This window comes from Hermetia illucens, chromosome 4 (assembly GCF_905115235.1).
Source record: "Hermetia illucens chromosome 4, iHerIll2.2.curated.20191125, whole genome shotgun sequence".
Taxonomy (NCBI): domain Eukaryota; kingdom Metazoa; phylum Arthropoda; class Insecta; order Diptera; family Stratiomyidae; genus Hermetia; species Hermetia illucens.
This window is the reverse complement of record NC_051852.1, coordinates 167,220,923-167,246,335: the sequence shown is the minus strand read 5'-3', so window position 1 is coordinate 167,246,335 and position 25,413 is coordinate 167,220,923. Positions and strand designations below refer to the sequence as shown.

General features: G+C 44.0%; 2 protein-coding genes across 2 annotated transcripts; one reads left to right on the top strand and one right to left on the bottom strand.

The window, feature by feature from the left end:
- Positions 1–9,355: 9,355 nt before the first annotated feature.
- LOC119654737 (EF-hand domain-containing family member C2-like) lies at positions 9,356–15,053 on the bottom strand. The gene is made up of 5 exons (XM_038060268.1): positions 14,539–15,053; positions 14,208–14,484; positions 12,617–12,850; positions 12,039–12,551; positions 9,356–10,115 (listed from the first exon to the last, which is right to left on the bottom strand). The coding sequence occupies exons 1-5, from the start codon at positions 15,000–15,002 to the stop codon at positions 9,456–9,458; spliced, it is 2,148 nt and encodes a 715-aa protein (XP_037916196.1). The 5' UTR covers positions 15,003–15,053; the 3' UTR covers positions 9,356–9,455.
- Positions 15,054–23,701: 8,648 nt separating this feature from the next.
- LOC119654149 (tigger transposable element-derived protein 6-like) lies at positions 23,702–24,338 on the top strand. Its single transcript, XM_038059312.1, has 2 exons — positions 23,702–24,089; positions 24,144–24,338. Exons 1-2 carry the CDS (start codon positions 23,721–23,723, stop codon positions 24,336–24,338), a joined length of 564 nt encoding a protein of 187 aa, XP_037915240.1. The 5' UTR covers positions 23,702–23,720.
- Positions 24,339–25,413: the final 1,075 nt, after the last annotated feature.

Below are 25,413 nucleotides of genomic sequence, written 5' to 3'. Positions count from 1 at the left end.
TGTTTCGTATTTCATTCATTCATTATTTTGACCAATGTCGGTTGATGCGAAGGAACTCCTTATAATGCAAGCATATATTATCACTAACGGAAACAAGTACCACCAACATGATGATCGGACTGAGTCAAAAGCCTCGGAGAAATACTAGGGCGTCCACCTCAGTCGACGCGGCAGGACGGGCCCCGGTCCTGTCGAGAAATGGGCAAGGTTTCTTGACGCATGGACGGCGCCAGGACGTAAGCAAGTTAGTCCGCACACAACGAACAAAATAAATACGTGTCTGCACGCTAAATGTTGGTACCCTAACTGGAAAGACGGAGGAACTCGCAAGAGCCCTTCGGAAAAGGTGCATTGACATCTGCGCTCTGCAAGAAACCCGATGGTCTGGTGCCAAAAGCTGCGACATTGAATGCGAATGCGGTAAAAATGGCTACAAACTTCTCTATTTTGGTAACCCACACACTCAATATAGTGTTGGCATTGCCATCTCAGAGGGTTTCCGTGATGCCATTAAAGAAGTCGAACGATTTGATGATCAGCTGATGAAGCTCACCATTATATCAGCTGATCGCACTATTCACTTCTTCACCGCGTATGCACCACAGACAGGTCGACCTGATGCCGAGAAAGATGCCTTCTGGCAACTTCTCGATGAAAAGATAGGTCACGTGCCTGCTGACGATTACATAATCATTGCCGGCGACCTTAATGGTCATGTGGGTGAAAAGGCAGACGGTAACAGGTGCCATGGGGGAAAGGGGTTCGGAGCGCGCAATGAAGCTGGCGAGCGTATAATCGATTTTGCGGACACCCATGACCTTGTACTTATGAATACATGGTTCATCAAACGATTGTCTCATCTTCCCACATTTTATAGTGGGAACAATAAAACGCAAATCGACTATATTCTCATAAGACGCCAACATTTTACCATTGTCACTGATTGCAAAGTCGTTTCCTATGAGACCATCGCACCTCAACATCGGCCGTTGATTGCCGTCCTGCGAATTAAGCCACCGATAAAACAGCGTGAGGAACGCACTGGCCCGCCGCGCATTAAATGGTGGCGATTTGGTGAGAAGAAAGAAGAAACGGTCTCACTCATACGATTGCCAACCATTACGAATGTGGAAGAATCATGGAACCAAATGAAAAACACGATCCATAAAGCGGCCTCTGCAATCCTCGGGGTCATCAAGCCGGGTAAGCGGTACATCAACCGAGATACTTGGCTTTGGAATGATGATGTTGAAATGAAGGTCCGTGAAAAGAAACGCCTCTACCACAAATTTCTCGACGATAAAACGCCTGCTAATTGGCAAATTTATAAGAATGCCAACCGGGAAGCAAAGAAAGCGGTCGCTGTCACCCGAGCGAACCATTTCAAAAATCTTTACGATAAACTGGACACTCGGGATGGCGAGAGAGATCTGTATCGACTTGCTAAAAGCCGTGATGAACGCACACAGGATATCGAACACTTCTGTTGTGTTAATGACAAGAACGCTACTTTGCTTACCAACCGTCGAGCCGCAACGGATAGATGGCGAGAATACTTCGAGCAGATTTCCACTGAAGAATTTGCTCATCCTCCACTTCCACAATCATTGCCGACATTTGGAGCAGTTCCACCAGTCAGCGCAACTGAAGTCGAGGAGGCAATAAAACAAATGAAATCGGGGAAAACAACAGGACCTGACGACATCGCATCTGAGCTCTGGAAAGTGAAGAGCTGGGACCCAACACTGTGGCTCAGTGGATTCTTTAACCGAGTTATTCAGGAAGGAAGAACACCATCTGACTGGCAAGAAAGTACCACTGTTCCAATATGGAAAAAGAAAGGTGGCCCAGCAGAATGTTCAAATTACCCTCCGATCCGGTTACTTTCCCATACCATGAAGATTTTTGAACGCATCCTTGACAAACGTATTCGCGAAATCGTTGAAATAACCGTGAATCAAGCCGGATTTGTCAAGAACTGCGCAACTACTGACGCAATACACGCTGCGCGGTTACTCATGGAGAAACACCGTGAGAAGCATCGCCCTCTTTACATTGCCTTTCTGGATCTAGAGAAAGCGTTTGACCGTGTACCACACGAACTCATCTGGTATGCTTTGCGACAACACTTCGTGCCAGAAGAACTCGTGCGCTGGGTTCAATTGCTCTACCATGATCCGAAAAGTAAAGTTCGAAGTATGGCGGATGTATCAAAACCGCTTCGTGTCTCTGTTGGTGTTCATCAAGGAAGTGCCCTCTCACCACTCCTCTTTGTCCTTGTTATGGACACCGTCACACGGGATATCCAACGTCCAGCGCCCTACACACTGCTTTATGCAGATCATGTTTTCCTAGCATCTAATAGCAAAAATGATCTCGAGCAACTTGTTCAAAAATGGACTGATCGCCTCATGCAACACGGTCTCAGATTGAATTAAAACAAAACTGAATTTTTGACGACCGATCCCCATGAAATAGGCACAATCACTGTCAGCGGCACTGATCTGCCCAGAACTGAGTGATTTAAATACCTCGGGTCAACGCTATCAGCCAATGGAGAGCTGCGTTATGAAATTGCTTCACGCATTAACGCAACCTGGATGAAGTGGCGTTCCACAACTGGTGTCCTTTGTGATCGACGTATCAATGAACATCTCAAATCTAAAATTTACCGCAATGTCGTCCGTCCAGTCGCTCTCTATGGTTCTGAGTGTTGGCCGACCATAAAAGACAATGAACGGCGTCTTGCGGTAATGGAGACGAAGATGCTACGTTGGACTAGTGGCGTCACACGTTTAGATCACATCCGAAATGAGGATATCCGCGATCGTTATGGGGTTGCACCGATCGTGGAAAAGTTGCGAGAGAGGCGTCTTCGATGGTATGGTCACGCAATTCGTGCTAACGAGAATTCACTTGCCAAGATTGGTCTGAACATCGAAGTCGATGGTAAACGACCAAAAGGCAGACCTAAGCAACGGTGGCTTGATACGCTGGATGGGGATTTAAAAGCCTCGAGATTGCACCCAGATCAGGCATTCGATAGAGCCAAATGGCGAAGCCGATCACGACGAGCCGACCCCGCTTGTGAGCGGGACAAAGGCTGAAGAAAAAGAAGAAGAGGAAACCAGTACCACCAACTCAATCATCATCATCATCAACGGCGCAACAACCGGTATCCGGTCTAGGCCTGCCTTAATAAGGAACTCCAGACATCCCGGTTTTGCGCCGAGGTCCACCAATTCGATATCCCTAAAAGCTGTCTGGCGTCCTGGCCCACGCCATCGCTCCATCTTAGGCAGGGTCTGCCTCGTCTTCTTTTCCTACCATAGATATTACCCTTATAGACTTTCCGGGTGGGATCATCCTCATCCATACGGATTAAGTGACCCGCCCACCGTAACCTATTGAGCCGGATTTTATCCACAACCGGACGGTCATGGTATCGCTCATAGATTTCGTCATTGTGTAGGCTACGGAATCGTCCATCCTCATGTAGGGGGCCAAAAATTCTTCGGAGGATTCTTCTCTCGAACGCGGCCAAGAGTTCGCAATTTTTCTTGCTAAGAACCCAAGTTTCCGAGGAATACATGAGGACTGGCAAGATCATAGTCTTGTACAGTAAGAGCTTTGACCCTATGGTGAGACGTTTCGAGCGGAACAGTCTTTGTAAGCTGAAGTAGGCTCTGTTGGCTGACAACAACCGTGCGCGGATTTCATCATCGTAGTTGTTATCGGTTGTGATTTTCGACCCTAGATAGGAGAAATTGTCAACGGTCTCAAAGTTGTATTCTCCTATCCTTATTCTTGTTCGTGCTTGTGTTTGACCAGTGCGGTTTGATGTTGTTGGTTGATTCGTCTTCGGTGCTGACGTTGCCACCATGTATTTTGTCTTGCCTTCATTGATGTGCAGCCCAAGATCTCGCGCCGCCTGCTCGATCTGGATGAAGGCAGTTTGGACGTCTCGGGTGGTTCTTCCCATGATGTCGATATCGTCAGCATAGGCCAGTAGTTGGGTGGACTTGAAGAGGATCGTACCTCTTGCATTCACCTCAGCATCACGGATCACCTTCTCGAGGGCCAGGTTAAAGAGGACGCATGATAGCGCATCCCCTTGTCGTAGACCGTTGTTGATGTCGAATGGTCTTGAGAGTGATCCTGCTGCTTTTATCTGGCCTCGCACATTGGTCAGGGTCAGCCTAGTCAGTCTTATTAATTTCGTCGGGATACCGAATTCTCTCATGGCCGTGTACAGTTTTACCCTGGCTATGCTATCATAGGCGGCTTGAAAGTCGATGAACAGATGGTGCAACTGTTGTCCATATTCCAACAGTTTTTCCATCGCCTGCCGCAGAGAGAAAATCTGATCTGTTGCTGATTTGCCTGGAGTGAAGCCTCTTTGGTATGGGCCAATGATGTTCTGGGCGTATGGGGCTATCCGGCCTAGCAAGATAGTGGAGAATATCTTATAGATGGTACTCAGCAACGTGATACCTCTATAATTGCTGCACTGTGTGATATCTCCCTTTTTATGTATGAGACAGATTATGCCTCGCTGCCAATCGTCAGGCATTGATTCGCTGTCCCATACCTTGAGCACAAGTTGATGAACCACTTGGTGTAACTGGTCGCCTCCATATTTAACCAATTCGGCTGTAATTCCATCGGCTCCTGGCGACTTATGATTTTTTAGCCGATGAATTGCACGGACTGTTTCTCCTAAACTTGGTGGTGGCAGTATTTGTCCGTCGTCTTCAGTTGGCGGGACCTCCAACTCGCCGATGTTCTGGTTGTTCAGTAGCTCATCAAAGTACTCAACCCATCGCTCTAATATGCCCATTCTGTCGGAAATCAGATTTCCCTCTTTGTCTCGGCAGGATGAGCATCGAGGTGTATAAGGCTTCATCCTGCTGACTTGTTGGTAAAACTTCCGCGCCTGGTGCGGTTGCTCCCTGTACTTTTCTAGTTCACAGACTTGTTGGTTCTCCCAGGCTTCCTTTTTCCGTCTGTGAAGTCGCTTCTCCGCTCGACGGAGTTCGTGATAAGTCTCTGCGCGTGCCCGCGTTCTTTGAGAATGCAACATTACTCGGTATGCGGCATTCTTCCGTTCCGTTGCTAGCTTACATTCATCGTCAAACCAGCCGTTCCGACTCCTTTTGCGGCTGGGGCCAAGTATATTTGTGGCCGTATCCATGATAACGTTCTTCAGGTGGTTGTGAAGATCATTAGTTGATGCTTCATCTCCAGGTCCTCTATTGACTGCGGTTATTGCGGCATCCGTTTCCCTCTTATAGGTGTCGCGGAGGGTTGTGTTGTGGATGGCTTCAGTGTTCACTCTCACCTGATTGTCAGAGGGGATTCTAGGTGGTATTGTTATTCGAGCTCGGAGCACCATGCCAACGAGATAGTGATCCGAGTCTATATTGGCCCCCCTATATGTTCTGACATTCATCAAGGCTGAGAGGTGGCGGCGTTCGATCAACACGTGGTCAATTTGGTTGAAAGTAGTCCCGTCTGGAGAGGCCCACGTATGTTTGTGGACCGCTTTCCGCGCAAACCAGGTACTTCCAACAACCATTTCGTGTGACCCTGCTAATTGAATAGTCCGCAGTCCGTTATCATTTGTTTTTTCGTGTAAGCTATGGGAGCCAACGTATCGCCTGAATACGGGCTCCTTCCCTACTTGGCTGTTAAAATCCCCGAGTATGATTTTGATATCATATCTGGGACAGGCTTCGAGGGTTCTTTCTACTGCCTCGTAGAAGGTATCCTTCTCCGACTCTGCAGTCTCCTCTGTAGGGGCGTGAACGTTTATGAGGCTTATATTTCTAAACTTGCCTCGCAAGCGCAGAGTGCATAGCCGTTCGCTTATACTTTCAAAGCCGATAACAGCAGGTTTCATTTTTTGGCTGACTAAGAAACCTACTCCGAGCACATGGTTTACTGGATGGCCGCTATAATATATGGTGTAGTGGCTCTTCTCCAGGAAACCGGTCCCTGTCCATCGCATCTCTTGCAACGCTGTTACATCAGCCCTATATTGGGACAGGGTATCGGCTAGCTGCTTATCAGCTTCATCTCTGTACAGGGAGCGCACGTTCCATGAGAAAATGCGCAAATCGTTGTTCCTTTGTCGTTGCCGGGTCCGTCGTTTTGAAATCCGTCCTATCCGAGGCTCCTGTTGTGGCTTCGTAACATGTTGTTTTCCGTGTAGGGTTGTCAGCCCTACCCAACCCCCAACCTGGAGGACCAGTTGGTACAATTTGTCCCGTTTTTAGGCGCGGGAGACTCGCCTTCATCCTTCTCCGTCTGCAGCTTTTCGTCAAGAAAGAGCTCCCAGTGGTCACCACGTGGAGGTGGAGATAGGGTTTGGTAGTAGAGCTGTTGGTGTTGGTTCAGCAGGCATTTCCCAGGTTTTATGCTCCATCGTGGGTACCAATCCACGTTTCGCCCCGGGACCTATACTACCCTTTGACACAAATGATCATGCGCCCGAAAACGGAGGATTACTCGCATGCTCGGGCAGCTATCTCAATTTTGGATTCTTTTAAGCTAGAAGGGGCACACGAAAATCATGCATACAAGCTGGAGTTAAAGTTTCACTAAACCGTCAACGCAGAAGCTGAGCTTCTGGTTGTCGATCTTTACATTGGTGGCCATCAGGAGATGTGGAAGGGGTTAAATGATCGCTATAACCGTCCGAGATAGTTGTTCGATATTCACGTCGCGCTGTTCATCAATATGAAGATGCCATTTGAGACAGAAATATTGTTGGCAATAATCGAAGAATCACTTGGCGCCTTATGGGCACGCGGGTTTTAATAATTTTAGTGACGAAACTACTGTGTACTACGATACGTATACGTTTAGTGCACTTAATGAATTGTCACCTCCGCTTCCAGGATCTCTTACCTACAGGAATTACTGGAAAACGGGCTCAGTTTGGTATTCTAGAAATTTTCGTGCCAACAGCAAAGTGTAGGGGCGAACATCGTTCAAAACAGCATTAAGTGTGTTATAATTTACCAACAACGGACTCATTTTTGGCTGTTATTGTCACAGTCCACATCGAACTTATCGTTGTCAAATGTTGAAGGCGTTGATTGCTAGAGGGTCGGAGCAGCAAAGAACTCGAATTTCAAAGAATGTCCTTCAGGTGGGAAGAAGACATTACACTATTTTGCTGTAACCCGTACACGACGCAACAGCATTTCGCAGTTCAACTATCCAACCCCATTCAGGGCCATAACTCGTGTACGCTTTTTTGAGGGCCCTCTTAGTGTGGCAAGAACATATCCCTTATTGCTTCGTGCAGGGTCCCCTAATTCTATTGTCACTGCAGAGACATCCGACGAGCACACAGATAATCCTGGCATGTGCGGATTCGGGGTTTCTGGACATGTTGATCGCAAACAAAATTCACGAGTTCCACATGCGATCCTTGGTTGGAGAGGAGTCTTTTTAGACATTAAACCAGGTGTCTCGACTGCAGCAGCTGGTAGCTTTTTCTAAATTGACAGAGGCAGTAGGTGCTTTGCGTTCAGCAAGTAGGACTAGATCATGGTCTAAGTCCGCCTCCTAAAAACGGCGATGGGATAATAGGCCTTTGGGAGCCTCGTGCTATGATATGAAAAATCCACGCGAAAAGCTTCAGCCGTTTTTGGTATGTAGCAGTAGTACTACCCCTAAGCGAGCCAGCATAGAAAGCAAATACGTGGACGAGCTGCTTCGCTCTGAGTAGTCACGCGCCAACCTTAATCACCACCATTTGTTTGTGTATACATTTTTATGCACAGGGAGAATATGGCGAGACCCGAAATCAAACAGCGGATTGGGTGGGGTATTCAAGAACTGAAGCGGAAACAGAAATTAGAAAAAGGGAAACAACGAGCTTATCTAGCAGCCAACCTGTCGGGGTATCAGAAACCAACCGGCGCCGAAGGTGCAGAAGAGCCGTACGTAACCCCTCTGGATCCCGAGACCCTACACGAAATATATTTAGTCAGCAGAGCCCTGCTGAAATAAAATAAAATATTACATATTCTCTTCTTTTAATTTGATCTAGAAAGCTCGCTATCGCTTGTATCTTGTCTGGGTCGGTTTGTAGACCGTCAGGGGTGATGAAATGGCCTAAAAATTTCAACTGCGGTTGAAGAATTTGCATTTTTCAATGCTGAAAGATGTAACTGTGTGTCTACATATCCCCGGATTAAGTAGATGTTCATACTCTTTCTGCGCAACAGCGAGCTTCTGGGGTGTTAACGGACGCATCTTCGAGAGGGATGGGGAAGCAGTAATTTCGACGTGGTGCTGAACATCGTGCTTAACTGGTTGGGAGATACTATATTCGATAGTAATATTGCGGGGCTTTAGGAGGAGTATGTGAATACGTAGATCGACAATATCCTCAAAAATCATGGAAAGAGTGTTCTTGTTTGAGTTGGTTGAAATTATCCTATGCTGTATATCCTCCACCCATAGTAATACAGGAAGTTTGCGCCTAATACGGAGATCCTGATATGCGCTAAAATGAAGCGCCTACCTGCCTGCAGTCGTAAGTGTTTATGGGCGTGCAGTTTGCTGTGGAAATAATTTTGGGAATAATGGGTCTGGTGACGGGGAGGATCGAGACCCCCACGCTCGTGTTCACTAGAAAATTGCACCTGCGGCGTGTTGCTGCAATCCGGGTAGACGTCACCGAATTCCCAGGCAACTTAGCTTTTTCGTTGTGGTGCGATAAATGATCTTTCCTGTCTCACTTACCGACAGACGACTGATGAGCTGCGCTTTGAGTGGAGCGTAGCAGCCCTCGCCCTGAATATCAGCGACGCGCGTGATTGATCCCTTGTCCATTAGTGCATCACTGACTCCTCATCTAGGTTCCTGAGCGTGATTGCATCTGATGACATTCGAACTGGAACCAAAACAAAGCGGTTTGGTCGCGAATGCCGATGTTCTTCGCAAGCAGCTCTTCTTTAGGTAGCTGTCCCTTTTTTTCCTTTGTCTTTGATCTTCTTGAAACGATAGAACTTCTCACGCTCCCATTTATCGAGCTCGGATACAATGTACTGGAGGGTAAGCTTGGTAAGTGGGATGATTCACCAGAGGCACTCAACAACGTTTTTTTCAAAGTGGGTCTTTTCGGAGTGGTGCAACTCATGCTCTTATGTAGATTTATACCATACGAAATACTACTGAAATGTTATTAAATATATTATAGAAAACTTAAGGTTCTATATTTTTTTGGTTGTCAACAAAAAAAAAAAAACTGGCAGTCACGGGGGAGACCCCCTTAAGTTGAAAGAGAACTAGTGGAGCTAGAAACGCATTATGTTAGAAGAATCCCATGCAGGACTTTCCATTGCACAAAATTTTAATTAACAAAATATGCATAGACGAGCATTTTTATACAATCTAAATTAGGCACAATACAAATAAAATGTTCAATTCATCTACTATTCAGTTTCCATCATCGATTTTTCTAATCCTATTCCCTCAATCAATCTATCCCATATAACCATTCTTCCACTCATGGAAAATGGGATATTAGGACAAAGTTCAAATGCTACATTAACCGGAGCTATGGCAGGTGCGGGGTTATTGCTTACATCGATCATATTTATAAGATCACATAATTCAATTTCACAATCAGAGTTGCGATTTAGTACGTCCATTATATTGTCAATCATTTCAGGAGTAAAGGGTAAACGACATCCTAAAATAATCGATCGAACTCGATTTTCTGGAAGAAAGCCTCGTTTTGCTGGATCGAAATGGTAAATCAGTTCCTTGAAACGGTCTAAGGAGTCCCAAAGGTCACGTTTTATGGCAAGCTGTGCTGCCGACCTGACACGCTCCCGTTTACAACTGGGTGGATGTTTCTCTTCTGCAGAGAAGTGACGACAAAGCGAAATGATCTCCTGTTCAGTTATCCTTTCTCCAAGCAGCTCAATCAATGCATTTCGAACGTTGTCGAAACATATAAGTGATACTTTTTGGCCATCGAGATCCATTGTACAAACTCCTTCCATTTTTTTTCGTATGAATTCTTTATAGTTGGTTTGCAGCGTTTCGCGAATTTTTTTCAGTATCGTTTTTACATCAGAAAGAGGGAACTGTAATATAAAGTCGTTGAGTATCGTAAATGCATTACTGAATAACAATGAATATTGGTATTGAAGTTTCCCAGGATGATGGTAGCACTCTGAATGACCTTACAAGTATCTGGACCCTGTCCTCTTCATATCGCTCTATTTGTCTCTTAGACACCATGGGGAAGATGTTGGAGAAGGTGATATACAACAGGCTGCTCCCGTTCATCGAGCTTGCGGGTGGTCTTTCAGAACGGCAATATGGGTTTCAGCGAGCTCGTTCTACGGTCGATGCAGTAGCAAAGGTCGTGCAATTTGCTCGAAATGCAATAGCCATGGGCAAATGCTGTGCTCTGGTGACGCTGGACGTCAAAAATGCTTTTAACTCAGCCAACTGGGGCTGGATTAGGGGCACTTTGGCCAAACTGGGTGTTCCTAGCTACTTGGCTAGGCTCATCGAGAGTTACCTTTCGGACAGACTTCTCTGGTACGAGACGCGACGACGGGCCAAAGGAGTGCATTGTGATAGCAGGTGTGCCTCAAGGTTCTGTATTGGGACCGCTGCTGTGGAACATAATGTACGACGGAGTGCTTAGCTTTCGCGTGCCGAAGGAGACAACGCTGATTGGTTTTGCGGACGACCTGGCGGTAGTTGCAATTGCAAAGCATCCCGAGGATGTGGAGCTTTATGCAAATGAAGCCATTCATACCATCAAGTCATGGTTACGAATGGCCAAGTTGGACCTGGCGGACGAAAAGACGGAGGCGGTCTTCATTACCAACCGTAAGAAGAACAACACGGTTACCATCCGGGTTGGTAATCATGAGGTCGTTTCAAAATCAGTTGCCAAATACCTGGGGGTGATGATCGACGCCAAGCTGAGTTTCAAGGGACACTCGGATTATGCGCGAGAGAAGGCAGCAAATGCCAGCTCATCCCTTGCAAGGATGATGCCTAACGTGGGAGGGCCGAAGTATAGTCGCAGGCTACTCAACGCGGGAGTGGTGAGGTCGATCCTGCTATACGCGGCCCCTGTCTGGGCGGGAGCGTTGAACCACGCTGTCAACCGGAGGAAGTTAAGTTCGGCATACCTGCCAATTGCGCTAAGGGTGTGTAGCGCATTTAGGACGGCGTCGACGGAGGCAGTGTGTGTGTCATCGCAGGAATGATCCCTATAGATCTTCTGGCGAGCGAGGCACACTGGCTCTACGAAAAACGGAAGGCAAATCCAGCCGAGGTGAATGCGAATTTCCGAAAAGCCATCAGGAGAGAGTTGTGTGGCAATTGGCAACAACGGTGGGATAACTCCGACAAGGGCCGGTGGACCCATACATTGATACCGTGTATCGAGAAATGGGTCGACCGAAAGCACGGAGAATTGAATTACCACCTGACACAGTTCCTTACGGGACACGGTGGCTATAGGAAGTATTTGCATCGCTTCAAGTTGGACGAGTCTCCCAACTGTCCTGAATGCGGTGCTACACCCGAGGACCCGGAGCACGTTATGTTCCATTGTCCCAGATTTCTGCAGCAGAAAAGGAGGTTGAACAGCATCTTAGGGGCGGACATCGAGCCCTCGAACCTGGTGGAAGAGATGCTGAAGTAGGAGGAAAACTGGATGGCGGCAAATGAGGTAGTAGCCGTGGTGCAGACAAAACTCCTGGAGTTGGAACGAGCTCGGAAGGCGGCGCGACGGAGACGCGACATGGACGAGCTGGTATAGCGAACCAGAGCCTCCCCGCGAAGTAACACTTCACGGTGGTCCCGCGGGGAGGGACGGAAGAGTGGGGGTGGTTTTAGTGGGTGCGAATCCCATACACTGCTGCAACCTGGTGCAGCAGCGTCTTTCTAAGATTTCCACCTCCATCCATAAAAAAAAGTATCTGGACCCGATTGCAACCAACATCCCATCGGAAATGTACAGGAAAGTTCATTATACTTACATTAGCGGGATGATTTTCCATATATAACAGGGTGAATTCGTCAGCGGTTACAATACGAAAAAGATGATCTCTCAATCTTCTCATGGCGCCGATATAGAAATGATGAGCTTTATAAATTTCTGGGCGTTTTGAGGTGAACCACTCTTGATCAGGCAAGTAAAATGTATCACGTTTAAAGAATTCTCCCCCGTAAAATCCTGAATTACGACTAGCCAATTCGAATATAGATAAAGTGTCGTCCGCTAGATAATAAGAGATAATGAACACACGGTCGCAATTTTCTGGAATTGGGGAAATCATTTTTGCACCAAATCGTAATACGCAACGATCGTATTTGAAAAATTTTTTGAAATCAAACTGTGGCGCCTTCGGCTCAACGGTCTTGCAGTTGCCTTCGGAATCAATATGTGACCCCCAACCATTGAAAGGTGGCAGGTCTCGTTGTGAGGTATCTATGCACTCTTTTTTGAAATTTTGCGGATACGGGACTGGATTGAATAGTTCGATTCCGTACTGTAAAGATAGTCAAGTTAATAGATTGAAGTGTTCACCAAATATATTTTCAAGAAACAACATACCTTTTTCCGGTAATAGTTCTTTGTGAAAGCATCGCAGTCGACCAGAACAACGTCCCGGCCGTAAACATTAATATGGGCGCCTATAACGAGATCGTTGTCTCTATAACAGTTTTCCTTGCGATTATTCATATCTAGTCCGTCTATCATAAAGCGACCTCCTCTAAGTCCTCCACCCAGTACATTTAGGATGGTTGGCTGGGCATCACCACCTGGTTGTGGCAAACCTATCCATTCCTAGTCAAACAAATTTTTAGAATACACAAGCATAACACATCGTTCAATAAGTCCCGGGACTAGCGTAGAAATGGCGCTAATAATGCCATTTATATACCAACCTTCAGATAAGATGTGTCAAAATTTGATGTAATTCGAAACATAACCAAGAAAGCTATAGTGGTTAAAGTGACGTTACTTTTGCAATCGTGAAAAAATGGACCAAAACGAGTTTCATGTGTTGATAAAACATTGTTTTCTAATGCGGAAAAAACACTGTTCAAGCTCAGCAATGACTTGAAAAACGTTATCCGGACTCTACTCCGTCGAAAACAACCATTTGTCGGTGGTTTTCGACGTGAAACGCGGTCGTGCTGATACAAATGATGCGGAACGTTCAGGTCGGCCAAATGAGGGAGTAACTCCCGAAAACACCAAGCAAGTATTGAAAATCGTGATGGGTGACCGCAAAATGAAAGTGCGCGAGATAGCTAAGATGGTGAACATATCAACTGGTAGTGCATTTACTATTTTGCACCAAAAATTGGCTATGAAAAAGGTTTTTTTCCAAATGGCTGCCGCATTTGCTCACAATGGAACAAAAGCAACAACGTATCAATGATTCGGAGAGCTGTTTGGCACTGTTTACTCGCAATAAACAGGATTTTTTGCGTCGATATGTGACAGTGGACGAAACATGGATTCACCATTTCACTCCGGAGTCAAGTCGCCAGTCAGCTGAATGACATACGACCGGTAAAAGCCGCCCGAAGTGTCCAAAAACACAACAGTCGGCCAGCAAAGTGATGGCGTCCGTATTCTGGGGTGCGAATGGTATAATTTTCATTGACTACCTTGAAAAAGGAAAAACCATCAATAGCGACTACTATATGGTGTTATTGGATCGTTTGAAGGCCGAAATAGCGAAAAAACGCCCACACATGAAGAAGAAGAAAGTCATCTTTCATCAAGACAACGCACCGTGCCACAAGTCAATCAAAACGATGACCAAATTCAACGAATTAGGCTTCCAACCGCTTCCTCATCCTCCGTACTCGCCGGATCTGGCCCCCAGCGACTGCTGGCTCTTTGCGGATCTCAAAAAGATGCTGCAGGGAAAAAGATTTGGCTCAAATGAGGAGGTGATCGCTGCTACTGAGGCTCATTTTGAGTCAAAAGACAAATCGTTCTACAAACATAGCATTGAAAAGTTAGAGAAGCGTTGGAATGATTGTAATAACCCTTGAAGGAGATTATGTTGATGAATAATAAAGAATTTTGCCGATAAAATGTTGTTTTCATAGTTAGTCCCGGGACTTATTGAACGATGTGTTAAAACGAGTTACAGTCCCACTAGACAATTCCTCGGCAGACTCACTTTAGGTAATAAGCTCCTTTTCAGGAAGACAGCTGGTCCATCCCTACCCGAGTTTGGGGCGTATATTTCCTTTATTTCTATGGTATCATCAGCCAAATAATAGTAAAGTTGCAATTTCCGTAATTCACCAAACTCTGAACGATCGTTCCAATAGGCATCGAATTTTAATATCTGTCGATCGTAAGCGAGAAACTGCCCTAGAGTATCTTCCACACGATTTGGTTTTTTCGCATGTGCCCCCGTAAGTTTTCGTTTACGCATTTCTGTGAATGGATCTCTGAAAAAATATTTGATAATGAATATGAAAACAAAATGCTTGAGCGCTTCCTACAGAGGACTGGGTATTTCATCGGGTACAGAGATTCCTGCTCGGTTTAAGAAGTGACGAGTAAACTTGTCGCAGCCCGTTATGTGGTACACTCGGTCATAGATGCGTACTGTTTTATCCACATTCAAATCCAGCAATGTGATGAAATCATTAGTACAAGGGGCAGCATGCGGAATTCGCTGCCTTGACACCAAGCATCCTTGGGGAATACCTGAGTTAAGAACTTGTGGCTCCACCACTTGCACAGTGTCGTCCTCCAGGAAGTAATAAATTTTCACATGCCTGACTTGGTAAGGAGCTTGATTCACTTCTTCTAGTGACTCCTTAAAATATGCGTGGAAAGTCAACATTTGCTTATCAAATGACAACCATCCTGGATATTTAGGTTCACGTCCAGGAGGGTAGATTTTTGTGAAACCTTCGACGACTTTACCACGATAGTCCAAAGGCCTATCCTCAGCCAGCATTGGAACGCCATTTTGATGTGTAAATTGAGCAATACGGGGAAAGTGTCTCTTCGAAATCTTGAAGTGTAATTTTGCTTATTAAAATCAAACATTTTTCCAAATAGGTTATCAGTACTCACATCCCTTAGAGTAGTTCCAGGAAGAAGTGGTATGCCAGGAATCCTGATAGAATTCATATTTATAGTATGAAGAAAATTCCTTTGTCAGTAAAACTGAATTTCTAAGAGTAGAAAATTATAAATAACCCTGGAATGACAAGGGATTGTTTATTTGATTGTCCTTTCATTGATACCGTTGCTATGATGTTGTTATGTTTACTTCAAAAAATAAATGAAAGCGCTCATATAGGAATGGAAAAATTAGGAGATTCGTGAAAATATAGTAGAATTGTTAGTTTTTTTCCGTGAACAAACTCTAGTGGTTGTCCAAAATCCATAAACTGGTTAATTGTCTTTTACCTTTTCTATTTCCCACTCAGTTACTCTGGTATGTGTTGATGAATTGTATGCATAAGCCATAAGGAGCTTAGAAGTACCCTTTACGTAGTTTACAATGGCTCATGGTTAAAGTCCGCGAGTGAAGTCATGGAAAGTATGGAAAAGCCTTTTGGACCGGGAAAATATCGCTACCACATTTACAGGGTCGTCCCAGGAAATCGCGAATTATACCTAATTATGTTAAAGTTTCTATTTCGAAGCCAATGAGAAAACTCCGCACAAGAGGGAAAACAGAGATGAAACCCAGCTATAAACTATAGTTGGGTTCGTTGCATTACTTTTGCTCGATTTTTAGTACTTTTTTGGTTAAAGAGCAATCAAGCGTCACCAAACACTTATTTTAGTTTGACAGAAAGATTTTGATACATTAGCAATTACAGAGATTTTCAACAGAATTTAATTACTGCAGCGCGACTTCGCTTTAATTCAAAGAAGCTACATAGCTGAAGTAATAAAAACTTGTTGTTTCTTTTTCGTTGGTGTGGATATTTATTCTTGCAAATTCCGATATTTCGGGAACCACTTGTTCCCTTCATCAGCAACAAGTTTTTATTACTTCAATTAATTAATCGTTGGAAATACCGCATAATTTCACTCTGAGCTACATAGCGTCTTAAACCATTTACAGCTGATCATGCCTGGGCGTTTGACAAAATCGGAGTTGACTCCCCTTCGTCTTCATCGTTATCACTTAGGTCCCCTTTTTGTGTGTTATTCACATTCTCAATAAGGTCTTCAATTGAATTGAATTGAATTTCGTACGGTGCCACATTGTCATCAATGGAAGAATATCCAGGAAGAACCTGCAATATCAGAAGCGCATCATGCACAATCAAGGGTCGTTTGCTATCAACGACTTCTTTTTCTAAAAGATAGCTATGCATTATAGTCTTGTCCTGTAACCGTCCGCAGGGAACGATCTAACGTTTTTGAAACAACGTGGATTTTCTGCTTTACCAATCACTAGCAAACATAACTTTTCTGACCCAACAGAATTGGCACAGGCCAGGACAGTCAGTCTCTCTTTATTTGCTTTATCACCATGATAAGTTTCTCCCTTGAAAACATAGAATTTATCTGGCATCTCTTGAAAACATAGAATTCATCTGGCATTGATTTAAAAAACAAGTCGGGAAACCGGAAGCTGGGCGCTTCAGGTACGAAAGGTTTTGTGTATTTCTTAGTACGTAGCACGTAATATATGCATATGTCCACTTTCGGGTGATATTGACATTGATAGTCTTCAATTTTCGAAGAAGCAACAACTTCGACGTATTATAAATTTGTTAGTAATAGTGCGATTTCAATCAAACTTGGTATGATCATGCTCTACATTATAGCCTACATCACTGCAGAATTTCGTGCCGCTAGGATGAATTTAAGGAGGGTTTCCAGCCAATTACAAAAAATTATAGTAATCTACTATTATTAACTTTCTTTGAACAGATATCGGTATGAAAGGTATTTCAGAGCCAAGGCACCATATAGTGGCAGCCTTCTGATTTTTTTCAGATTTTTCGGTTTGGTAGTTTCTGAGAATGGCCCCCGTAAAGAAATGATCGCTTTTAACCCCTCGCACTGCCCACGTTTCCAAGAAATGTCAAAACTAAGATCGGCTTCGAAAAGTACTAATCGAGACCTTTAATTTGATACCCCACATGGCTATATTTGATGAAAAAAAATGTTACACCCCCCTTTTGCATGTATGGGGACCCCCCCTTAAATTCAAAGTAAAAGGATGTAACTCACTGTATGTGTGAGCGTTCACAGTTCCCACCTTTCTAACAAACTTGGTGTCAATCGCTATAACCGTCTCCGAGATAAATACGTGTGACGGACAGACAGACAGACAACATCAAAAGCAGAAATTTGTACAGCTCTGAAGGAGCAATTCAAGTTGGAAGAACTTACAGAGGAGTCTGTTGTAAGTTTACGAAAAGCCTATGGCGGTACTCAAACGGCCACAATACGAGTACCAGCGGAGACAGCGCAGATGTTGTTGGCTGCCGGAAAAGTTCGGATTGGATGGGTTGTCTGCCGTTTAAGAGAACAGACTTCACTAAAGAGGTGCTTTAAATGCCTCATGTTTGGGCACTTCGCCAAGGTATGCACCAGCAGCATTGATCGATCCGATCGATGCAGAAGGTGTGGGGAGAAGGGCCATATTGCCAGGGAGTGCAATAGGGACCCCAAATGCCTATTGTGCGAGGTGAAAGAGGGGCAAGATAACCGGCATATTGCCGGAAGTAGTAAATGTCCTGAATTTAGGAAGGTGCTGCAACAAGAAAATGAGGTTTATTCAGATAAACCTCAATCGTTGCAGGGTCGCTCAGGATTTACTTGAGCAGACCACGTTCGAATCAGAGATGGAAATCGCCATCATAAGTGAGCCGTACAGAAACCGTCACGGTGGCGTATGGGTCACAGATTCGACTGGTGGAGCGGCGATATGGGCTTGCGGTCGACAGGCCATACAATGTACTGCAAGTCAGGCAGCCACTGGCTTTGTGTGGGCGAAAATAAGTGGTGTATATGTATACAGCTGCTACGCCCCACCAAATTTGACACTGTCTGAATTCGAGCAAATGCTTGATAATCTTGTTCTCGACGCAAGGCGACGAAGTCCAAAGGTGATTGCTGGTGATTTCAATACTTGGGCCCTAGAGTGAGGTAGCAGAGAATCAAATGCTAGGGGGCGCAGTTTAATATAAGCTTTTGCGCAGCTGGACATGGTTTTGGCTAACGAAGGTGCCGTAAACACCTTCCAGAAAGGGGGGTCGGGCTCAGTTGTAGACCTGACCTTTGTCAGCCCTTCGCTGGCGCGTGGTATGTCCTGGTGCGTCAGCGAACGCTACACCCACAGCGATCACCAGGCAATTTTCTTTGAGACATGTGTCGAACCTCAGGGCAAAGAGCTATCATGCCCGAAACCGAAAAAGATTTCAGGCTGGTCTGTAAAATCTTTGGATGAGCAGAGCTTCTTAGAGGTGTGGTTAGATCAACCTGATATAGCAGGCGCCTCTACGGAAAGAGCTGTCCATCTGGCTCAATGCATCGCCAAAGCATGTGACGCGTCTATGCCTAGGAGGTGCTCATTCCCCAGTAGAAGACCAAACTACTGGTGGAATGATGAACTGACCGGCCTTCGATCAGCCTGCCACCGAGCCAGAAGAGCGGCTCAAAGGGCGGTAGGTAGAGTCGATCAAGGGCAGAAAGAGTGCGCCTACAAGGCAGCCCGCAAAACCCTCAAGCTCGCGATCCAGCGAAGCAAGAGGAAATGCTTTAGGGAGCTCTGCTCAGAAGCGGACGTAAATCCGTGGGGGAGAGCTTATGGAATCGTGATGGGACGATTTAGAGGCCGTTCGTCTCCGCAGATCACGTGCCCCACCCTCTTGTTGAAAATCATCCAGGGGTTATTCCCCAGCAAGAGGAGAACACCGACACGTTCCAACCACCTCTGAATGTGACGGCAATCCCGCCAGTCACCAGAGACGAGCTCCTGGAGATCTGCGGCAGAATAGGAGACAATAAAGCACCGGGTCTGGACGGAGTACCGAATAAGGCCCTTAAGCTTGCCGTGAAATCCAGGCCGGACATGTTCGCTGAGTTTTTCGAAGCATGCATGTCCGAGGGAATATTTCCAGCGGTATGGAAGCGGCAGAAGTTGGTGCTTCTGCCTAAGCCTGGTAAACCTCCAGGTGAACCATCCTCATACCGACCCATATGTCTTTTGGACACGGTGGGGAAAATGTTGGAGCGGGTAATCTATAATAGATTACTCCCGGTAGTTGAGAGCCAAGGCGGCCTTTCAGATCGGCAGTATGGGTTCCGTAAAGCCAGATCAACCATTGATGCCATCAAATTGGTTACTAGCTTGGCCGAAGATGCAATTCACGGAAAGGGTGGTACCAGCAAATATTGCGTGGTAGTAACCCTGGACGTGAAAAATGCATTCAATTCGGCCAATTGGAATCTAATACGGAAATCCTTAGCGAAGGTTGGTATTCCCGCCTATCTCGCTGCAATTGTCGATAGTTATTTAACTGAAAGGAGGCTATGGTACGACACTGATGACGGACCGCAGGAATACGTCGTTTCCGCGGGTGTCCCGCAGGGCTCCGTATTGGGCCCACTACTGTGGAACATCATGTATAACGATGTACTTAATCTTCCCCTTCCGGAGGAAGCCACAGTAGTGGGTTACGCTGACGACATTGCACTGGTTGTTGTGGCAAAGCATCTCGAAGATGCTGAGTTATACTCAAGCGAGGTAATCAGTGCTGTCAAATGCTGGTTAGAGAGCTCTGGTCTGACGCTTGCGGAGGAAAAAACGGAAGCGGTCCTCATCACGAAGCGCCGGAAGAGAAATTACGCCTGTGTTAGAATCGGGAATCATATCAACACTTCCAAGCCGACCATCAAATACTTGGGGGTGGTGATAGACAGGAAGCTCAGCTATAAGCAACACTTACAGTATGTTTGTGATAAATCATCCAAAGCTAGTATGGCCCTGGCGAGGATGATGCCGAACGTGGGAGGGCCACGGCATACCTCTAGGTTGCTTATAGCCAGGGTGGTGACCTCAATCATGCTCTATGCGACCCCAGTTTGGAGCGAGGCGTTGCGGATGTCAGTTAACACTAGCAAACTGAATGCAGTCTACAGGAGGACAGCTCTGAGGGTATGCTCTGCCTTCAGGACTGTCTCAGATGATGCAGCATTCGTCATCTCTGGAATGATGCCGATTGACATCTTGGCAGATGAGATGGCGAATATATACCATGCGAAGCCAATCTCTCCCTTATTGCAGACGAAGAACGCTGAGAGGGAGAGATCCATAAATAGATGTCAAGAGCGGTGGGAACGCTCGGGAAAGGGTCGGTGGACTCACAGGCTCATTCCTGCCATCAAGGAGTGGTTGGAGAGACGACACGGTGAGATTAATTATAACCTCACCCAGTTTCTCACGGGACATGGAGGATATCTCCAATACCTTCACAGGTTTAAATTGGAGACCTCACCCGACTGTCCAAATTGTGATGGAGTCCCAGAGGATCCAGAGCATGTATTCTTCCACTGTCCGAGATTTGTGGAAGAAAGGAGGAACCTAGAGGAGACTCTAGGAGAGGTGCTGGTACCAGAAAATCTGGTGCCGAAAATGCTAGCACATCAAGAGAATTGGGATGCGGTTAACTTCATGATCGCATCAATTCAAGATAAATTGCGAAAGGCAGAGAAAAGGAGAAAAACGCGGTCACGTGCGCCGCGTATAGAAGAAATGGGATTAAGCTAGAGTGAGCTGACTCCGCCCGGTGATGTAATACCTTATGGTGGTTCCGCGGGGCAGGGAGCCACCTCCTCAAAAAAAGGCAGACAGACAGACGGTAAACCGATTTGCGTCCGGAACGCGGATGAGAGAAGCTGCAGCCGGCACGCAAATATATAACAATTCATATCATCCAAATATATATAACAAAATTTAAATTGGAAAAAAAGTAGTACGTCAATCTGTGGCAACTGATAGTTTGAGACTGGCGTGATTTTATTCGCCATGGTCCATGGTAGTCTAGTGTTTTGGCGCATTAATTTTCTATTGTTTGCCTTTGAAATTGGCATATTTAAGTGAATTTGTTCAATATCAAGAACACGTTTTGTCGCATTTAAACCCTTCAGTTTTACATGTCATTTGAAAGCTAACATAATGAGGCAACTTTTGTCAACTTTGCAGGTTTGTAAGTTTAAAGTACCGTTACAATAATGTATATTGGAATTTAGATGAAAAATCGATTTTGATTTGATCACGACGAGCTGACCCCGCTTGTGAACGGGACAAAGGCTGAAGAAAAAGAGGAAGAGTTGTATCTTGCTGACCTTTGAAACCAATTGAAAAAATATCCATTCATAGAAAAATTTATGAAGTTTCCGGAAATGGTATCAAATTTGGGATTAAACGATTGAATTATTTTGGGAAGGTCAAGCTTTTTGACACTATTCACGGAAAACGCTATAACTCTGCAATGGTTGAAGATAGAATGCCCATTCCTTGGACCACTTTTCCTCAAACAAGTGGTATTATTTACCATTAAAATTTATACCATTATAAACGGGACACCCTGCATAATTATAATACATAGGCATATCAATTTCATTTAAACTATTACCTGTAATAAATATGCAATTTTGTTGTTCGTTTCGATTGAGGAGATTTGGAGAAATAAAAAAGAAAATGATAAAGGCTAATAAACCAACAAGGGAATGAAGTGTCGAAAAGGACTTGGCTAGCACTGAAGCCTGCAATCGCATGTTGACAGGACACTTCAGTGGAGCTGGAGTTGATATTTGCAGACCTGCACGATTAACTTTCGCCACTTTTTTAATTATTGAGATAGCTGCCGTCGTGATTAACCAGCCGAATGGTTTAATCGGCTCGGCGATGTGAAGAATCGATAGTCTATCGAATCGATTTTAAACCGAAACCATTGCTTTAAGTTTCCGGATAGCTGAGTGGTTAGAGCACAAGGCTGTCGTACGGAAGGTCGCGGTTCAAATCTCGCTGGTGGCAGTGGGATTCGTATCGTGATTTGACGTCGGATACCATTCCACTCAGCTGTGAATGAGTACCTGAGTTAAGTCAAGGTAATAATCTCGGGCGAGCGCAATGCTGACCACATTGCCTCCTACAGTATACCGTAGTGTACCGTTTTGGTCTTGAATGAAGTGCTCTAACACACTTCAACGCCCTGATCCAATATGGAGTGTTGCGCCAACGATTATTATTATTGCTTTAAGTTGGTCACTGTCATTGTAAATACAGTAGGCTCTAGAGCGATAAGAACCCCGGGTGTGTTTCATAATTATAAGGTCACTTTCAGAATCGCATTATTTTCAAATAGTATACTGTAGGGTAACAATGTTCAACGAAAGTGACGAGAGGCAAGAAACAAAAACACATAAATAACTTCTGCACGTGTAAAACTAACGGTACTTTGTTTATCAAGTTGGCTTCACTTTATTAGTACAGTATTTCTCGGTTAATTGCGTCCCTTTTAATTGATTTTCCCTTTTTATTGCATTAAAAGTAAGAGCAAATTTTTGTCCCTAAGAAAATGTCCACATGTCTTCCCGCTTAAATGCATCCCTTTTTATTGCGTTTCCCCTTTAACTGCGCGACCATTCTTAGATTTTCGTACAAATGTACATGTAAAATTTCCCGGTTTTAATGCACAGCTAAAAATTGGTTGAAGAAATCGTAATAGACTTAAATGAATATTAGTTGTAATACAGAGAACCCAACAAATGTATATGGCATCACTGAAATGTTGTTGTCACTTAAGCTTCCAGCGTTTATAAAGATTCTGCAAGTTCATAAAACAAGTTAAGTGTTTAAATTTCTTGTGAAATAACGGAAAAATCTAAAGTAGGTACGCATTTAAGAAATGTACACATGGTGATAATATCTAAAGTGCAAAACTTTGCATATTTTTCAGAAACGAATGAGTCCTAATAGACACGTAACCTTATCTTTAAAACAAAAGATGCAAATCATTAAGGAAATCAAGTGTAAGGAAAAAACCAAACAGGAAGTGTGTGTCAAATACAAATGCTCAATGTCTACGATCAATAGAATTATCCAAAATGAAAAAAACATTTTAGAAAACTCCAAAATGCATAACCTGTCAAGCAAGCGAATTAGAAATGGTGCATGTTACGATGTTGACCGAGCTGTTTTAATTTGGTTTGATCAAATGAGATCATCGGGTGTAATCATTTCAACAAATATGATTTTGGAAAAATCAAAACAGTTTGCTGTGACATTGAACAAGGCTTTTAATCCCACTACCCGCTGGCTGTGGCGCTGGCAGAAACGTGAGGGAATATCCTTGAAAAAAATTCATGGAGAAGCTGCATCTGCTGATTCGGAAAGTGCAAATAATTTCATCAACACACTTTTCCCGAATTTGATTGAAGGTTACAAATCATCAGATATATTTAACGCCGACGAGAGTGGTCTGTTTTTTAAAGCTTTACCGGTATCAACCCTAAGCAGAAAAGAAAGTCATAATAATGGATTTAAATCGTCAAAAGATCGTTTAACTTTGCTTTTCATATGTAATGCCACCGGTGATTATAAAAAAGTAATTATCATAGGTAAACCGAAAAATCCACGCTGTTTTAAAATAAAATTGTGTCTCTTAAATACTATCCCCACCAAAAAGCGTGGATGACGAGGGAAATCTGGGAAAGTATTCTAATCTCTCTAGACGAGGAGATGGCCAAACAAAACCGTAAGATTATTCTGTTCGTGGATAATGCTGCATCTCACAAAACAACAAAAATTCTGAAAAACATTAATATTCAGTATCTACCGGCCAATAGTACCTCCTTGATCCAACCATTGGATCAAGGGATAATACACTCTTTTAAAGCGTATTATAGGCAAATTATAATACGAAAACAGATTTCTGCTATTGAAAGTGGAAAGACTATTGGAGAATTTGCGAAATCTATAAATATTTTTAATGCATTGCATATAATTAAACATGCTTGGTGGTTAGTCAGACCATTGTCTATAACAAGGTGTTTCCAAAAGGTAAATAATTTCAGTAAGTTGTGCGTTTGAATTAGCTAAGTATTATACTTTCAGGCTAAATTCATTTCCGAATGTGACGCAGCACCATCTGCAGAAAATGAACAGGAGGATATCACTGAAACCATCAGTGACTTATCAGGGGATGAATTCGACAACTACATCCGTTGTGACGACAATTTGGTGTGCTGTGGACAACTTACAGATGAAGAGATAGTTAAAGAAATTTCATTGGAAAAGGAAGAGCAATGAAGACTACTCCGATAGTGATGCAGAGAATGAAATTCCTGATGAAATTCCTAGTCTTCCGAATGTGCTAAATTTCCTAACAACCGTCCGAAAGTTTTTATTGCCTCAAAATGAGTTCATACAGGAGCTGGAAAACATTGAGGAATATGTTTATAAAAACTATTTGAAAAAAATTACTCAGTCGAAAATTACTGATTATTTTAAAGAAACTCCTTCCTCAGAATGAAATTTTTGACGCATTCTCCTTTATTTTATTAAATCTTCATATCCATTTCTGTGATTTTTGAGTTCCTTTATTTAATATGAATTTTATGTCTTTGAGTTTTTAAATTTTTTAGTTTAAAATTAATGATTTGTTATTGGATTTCTTTCCTTTTTGTTTATGTTAATTTTTTTCATAAAATAAAATAAAACACAGGTAGTAAAGAAGTGAGTTTACTTCAAATCCAGTGACCTTATTGAAAATGTTGTTTATTGCGTTAGACACGCAATTAACGAGGATTTCCATAATTGCGTCAGGTACGCAATTAACCAGGATTTCCGTAATTGCGTTAGGTACGCAATTAACCGGGATTTCCGTAATTGCGTTCCCCGCTTAAGAGGGTTGAAATTAGTGAAATTTTGCTGGCTCAATTAACCGGGAAATACTGTATTTCACCATTATAAAGTCACTGACACCTCGAGTAGGTATTTTCGATTTAATTAAAGTAAATTTGACAAAATGTCGCGCGGTATAGAACTTACTGACTTTGAAAAAGGCAAAATAGTGTGTTTAAAGGAAAATGGAGTCAGTATGAAAGAAATTTCACGGCAAATTAAGCGTAGTTTCTGTGTTGTCCAAACCTTTTTGAAAAGTCCTAGTGGATATGGTACAACAAAGCGCTATGGGCGTAAAAGACATCTTATTGGGCAAATCGAAAAGCAAATTGTGCGCGATGCCAGCAATTCAACCGTGGCCCCAGCACACTTGCGTTGCTTAGCAGATGTGAATGTTTCACGATCCACATCTACTATTTGAAGGACCCTAAAGCTTGCTCATATGCTTCGATATAGAAAAATCAAGCAAGTACCGAAGTTA

Bases quoted from the DNA above. Each gene is read 5' to 3' on its own strand.
- LOC119654737 (XM_038060268.1), bottom strand. From the start codon at position 15,002: ATGCTGGCTGAGGATAGGCCTTTGGACTATCGTGGTAAAGTCGTCGAA. The intron at 12,851-14,207 runs GTGAGTCTGCCG...TTGTTTGACTAG, and splicing joins AAAGGAGCTTATTACCTAAA to GAATGGATAGGTTTGCCACA. The intron at 12,552-12,616 runs GTATGTTGTTTC...CTATCTTTACAG, and splicing joins AGAACTATTACCGGAAAAAG to TACGGAATCGAACTATTCAA.
- LOC119654149 (XM_038059312.1), top strand. From the start codon at position 23,721: ATGACGAGGGAAATCTGGGAAAGTATTCTAATCTCTCTAGACGAGGAG. The intron at 24,090-24,143 runs GTAAATAATTTC...TTATACTTTCAG, and splicing joins TAACAAGGTGTTTCCAAAAG to GCTAAATTCATTTCCGAATG.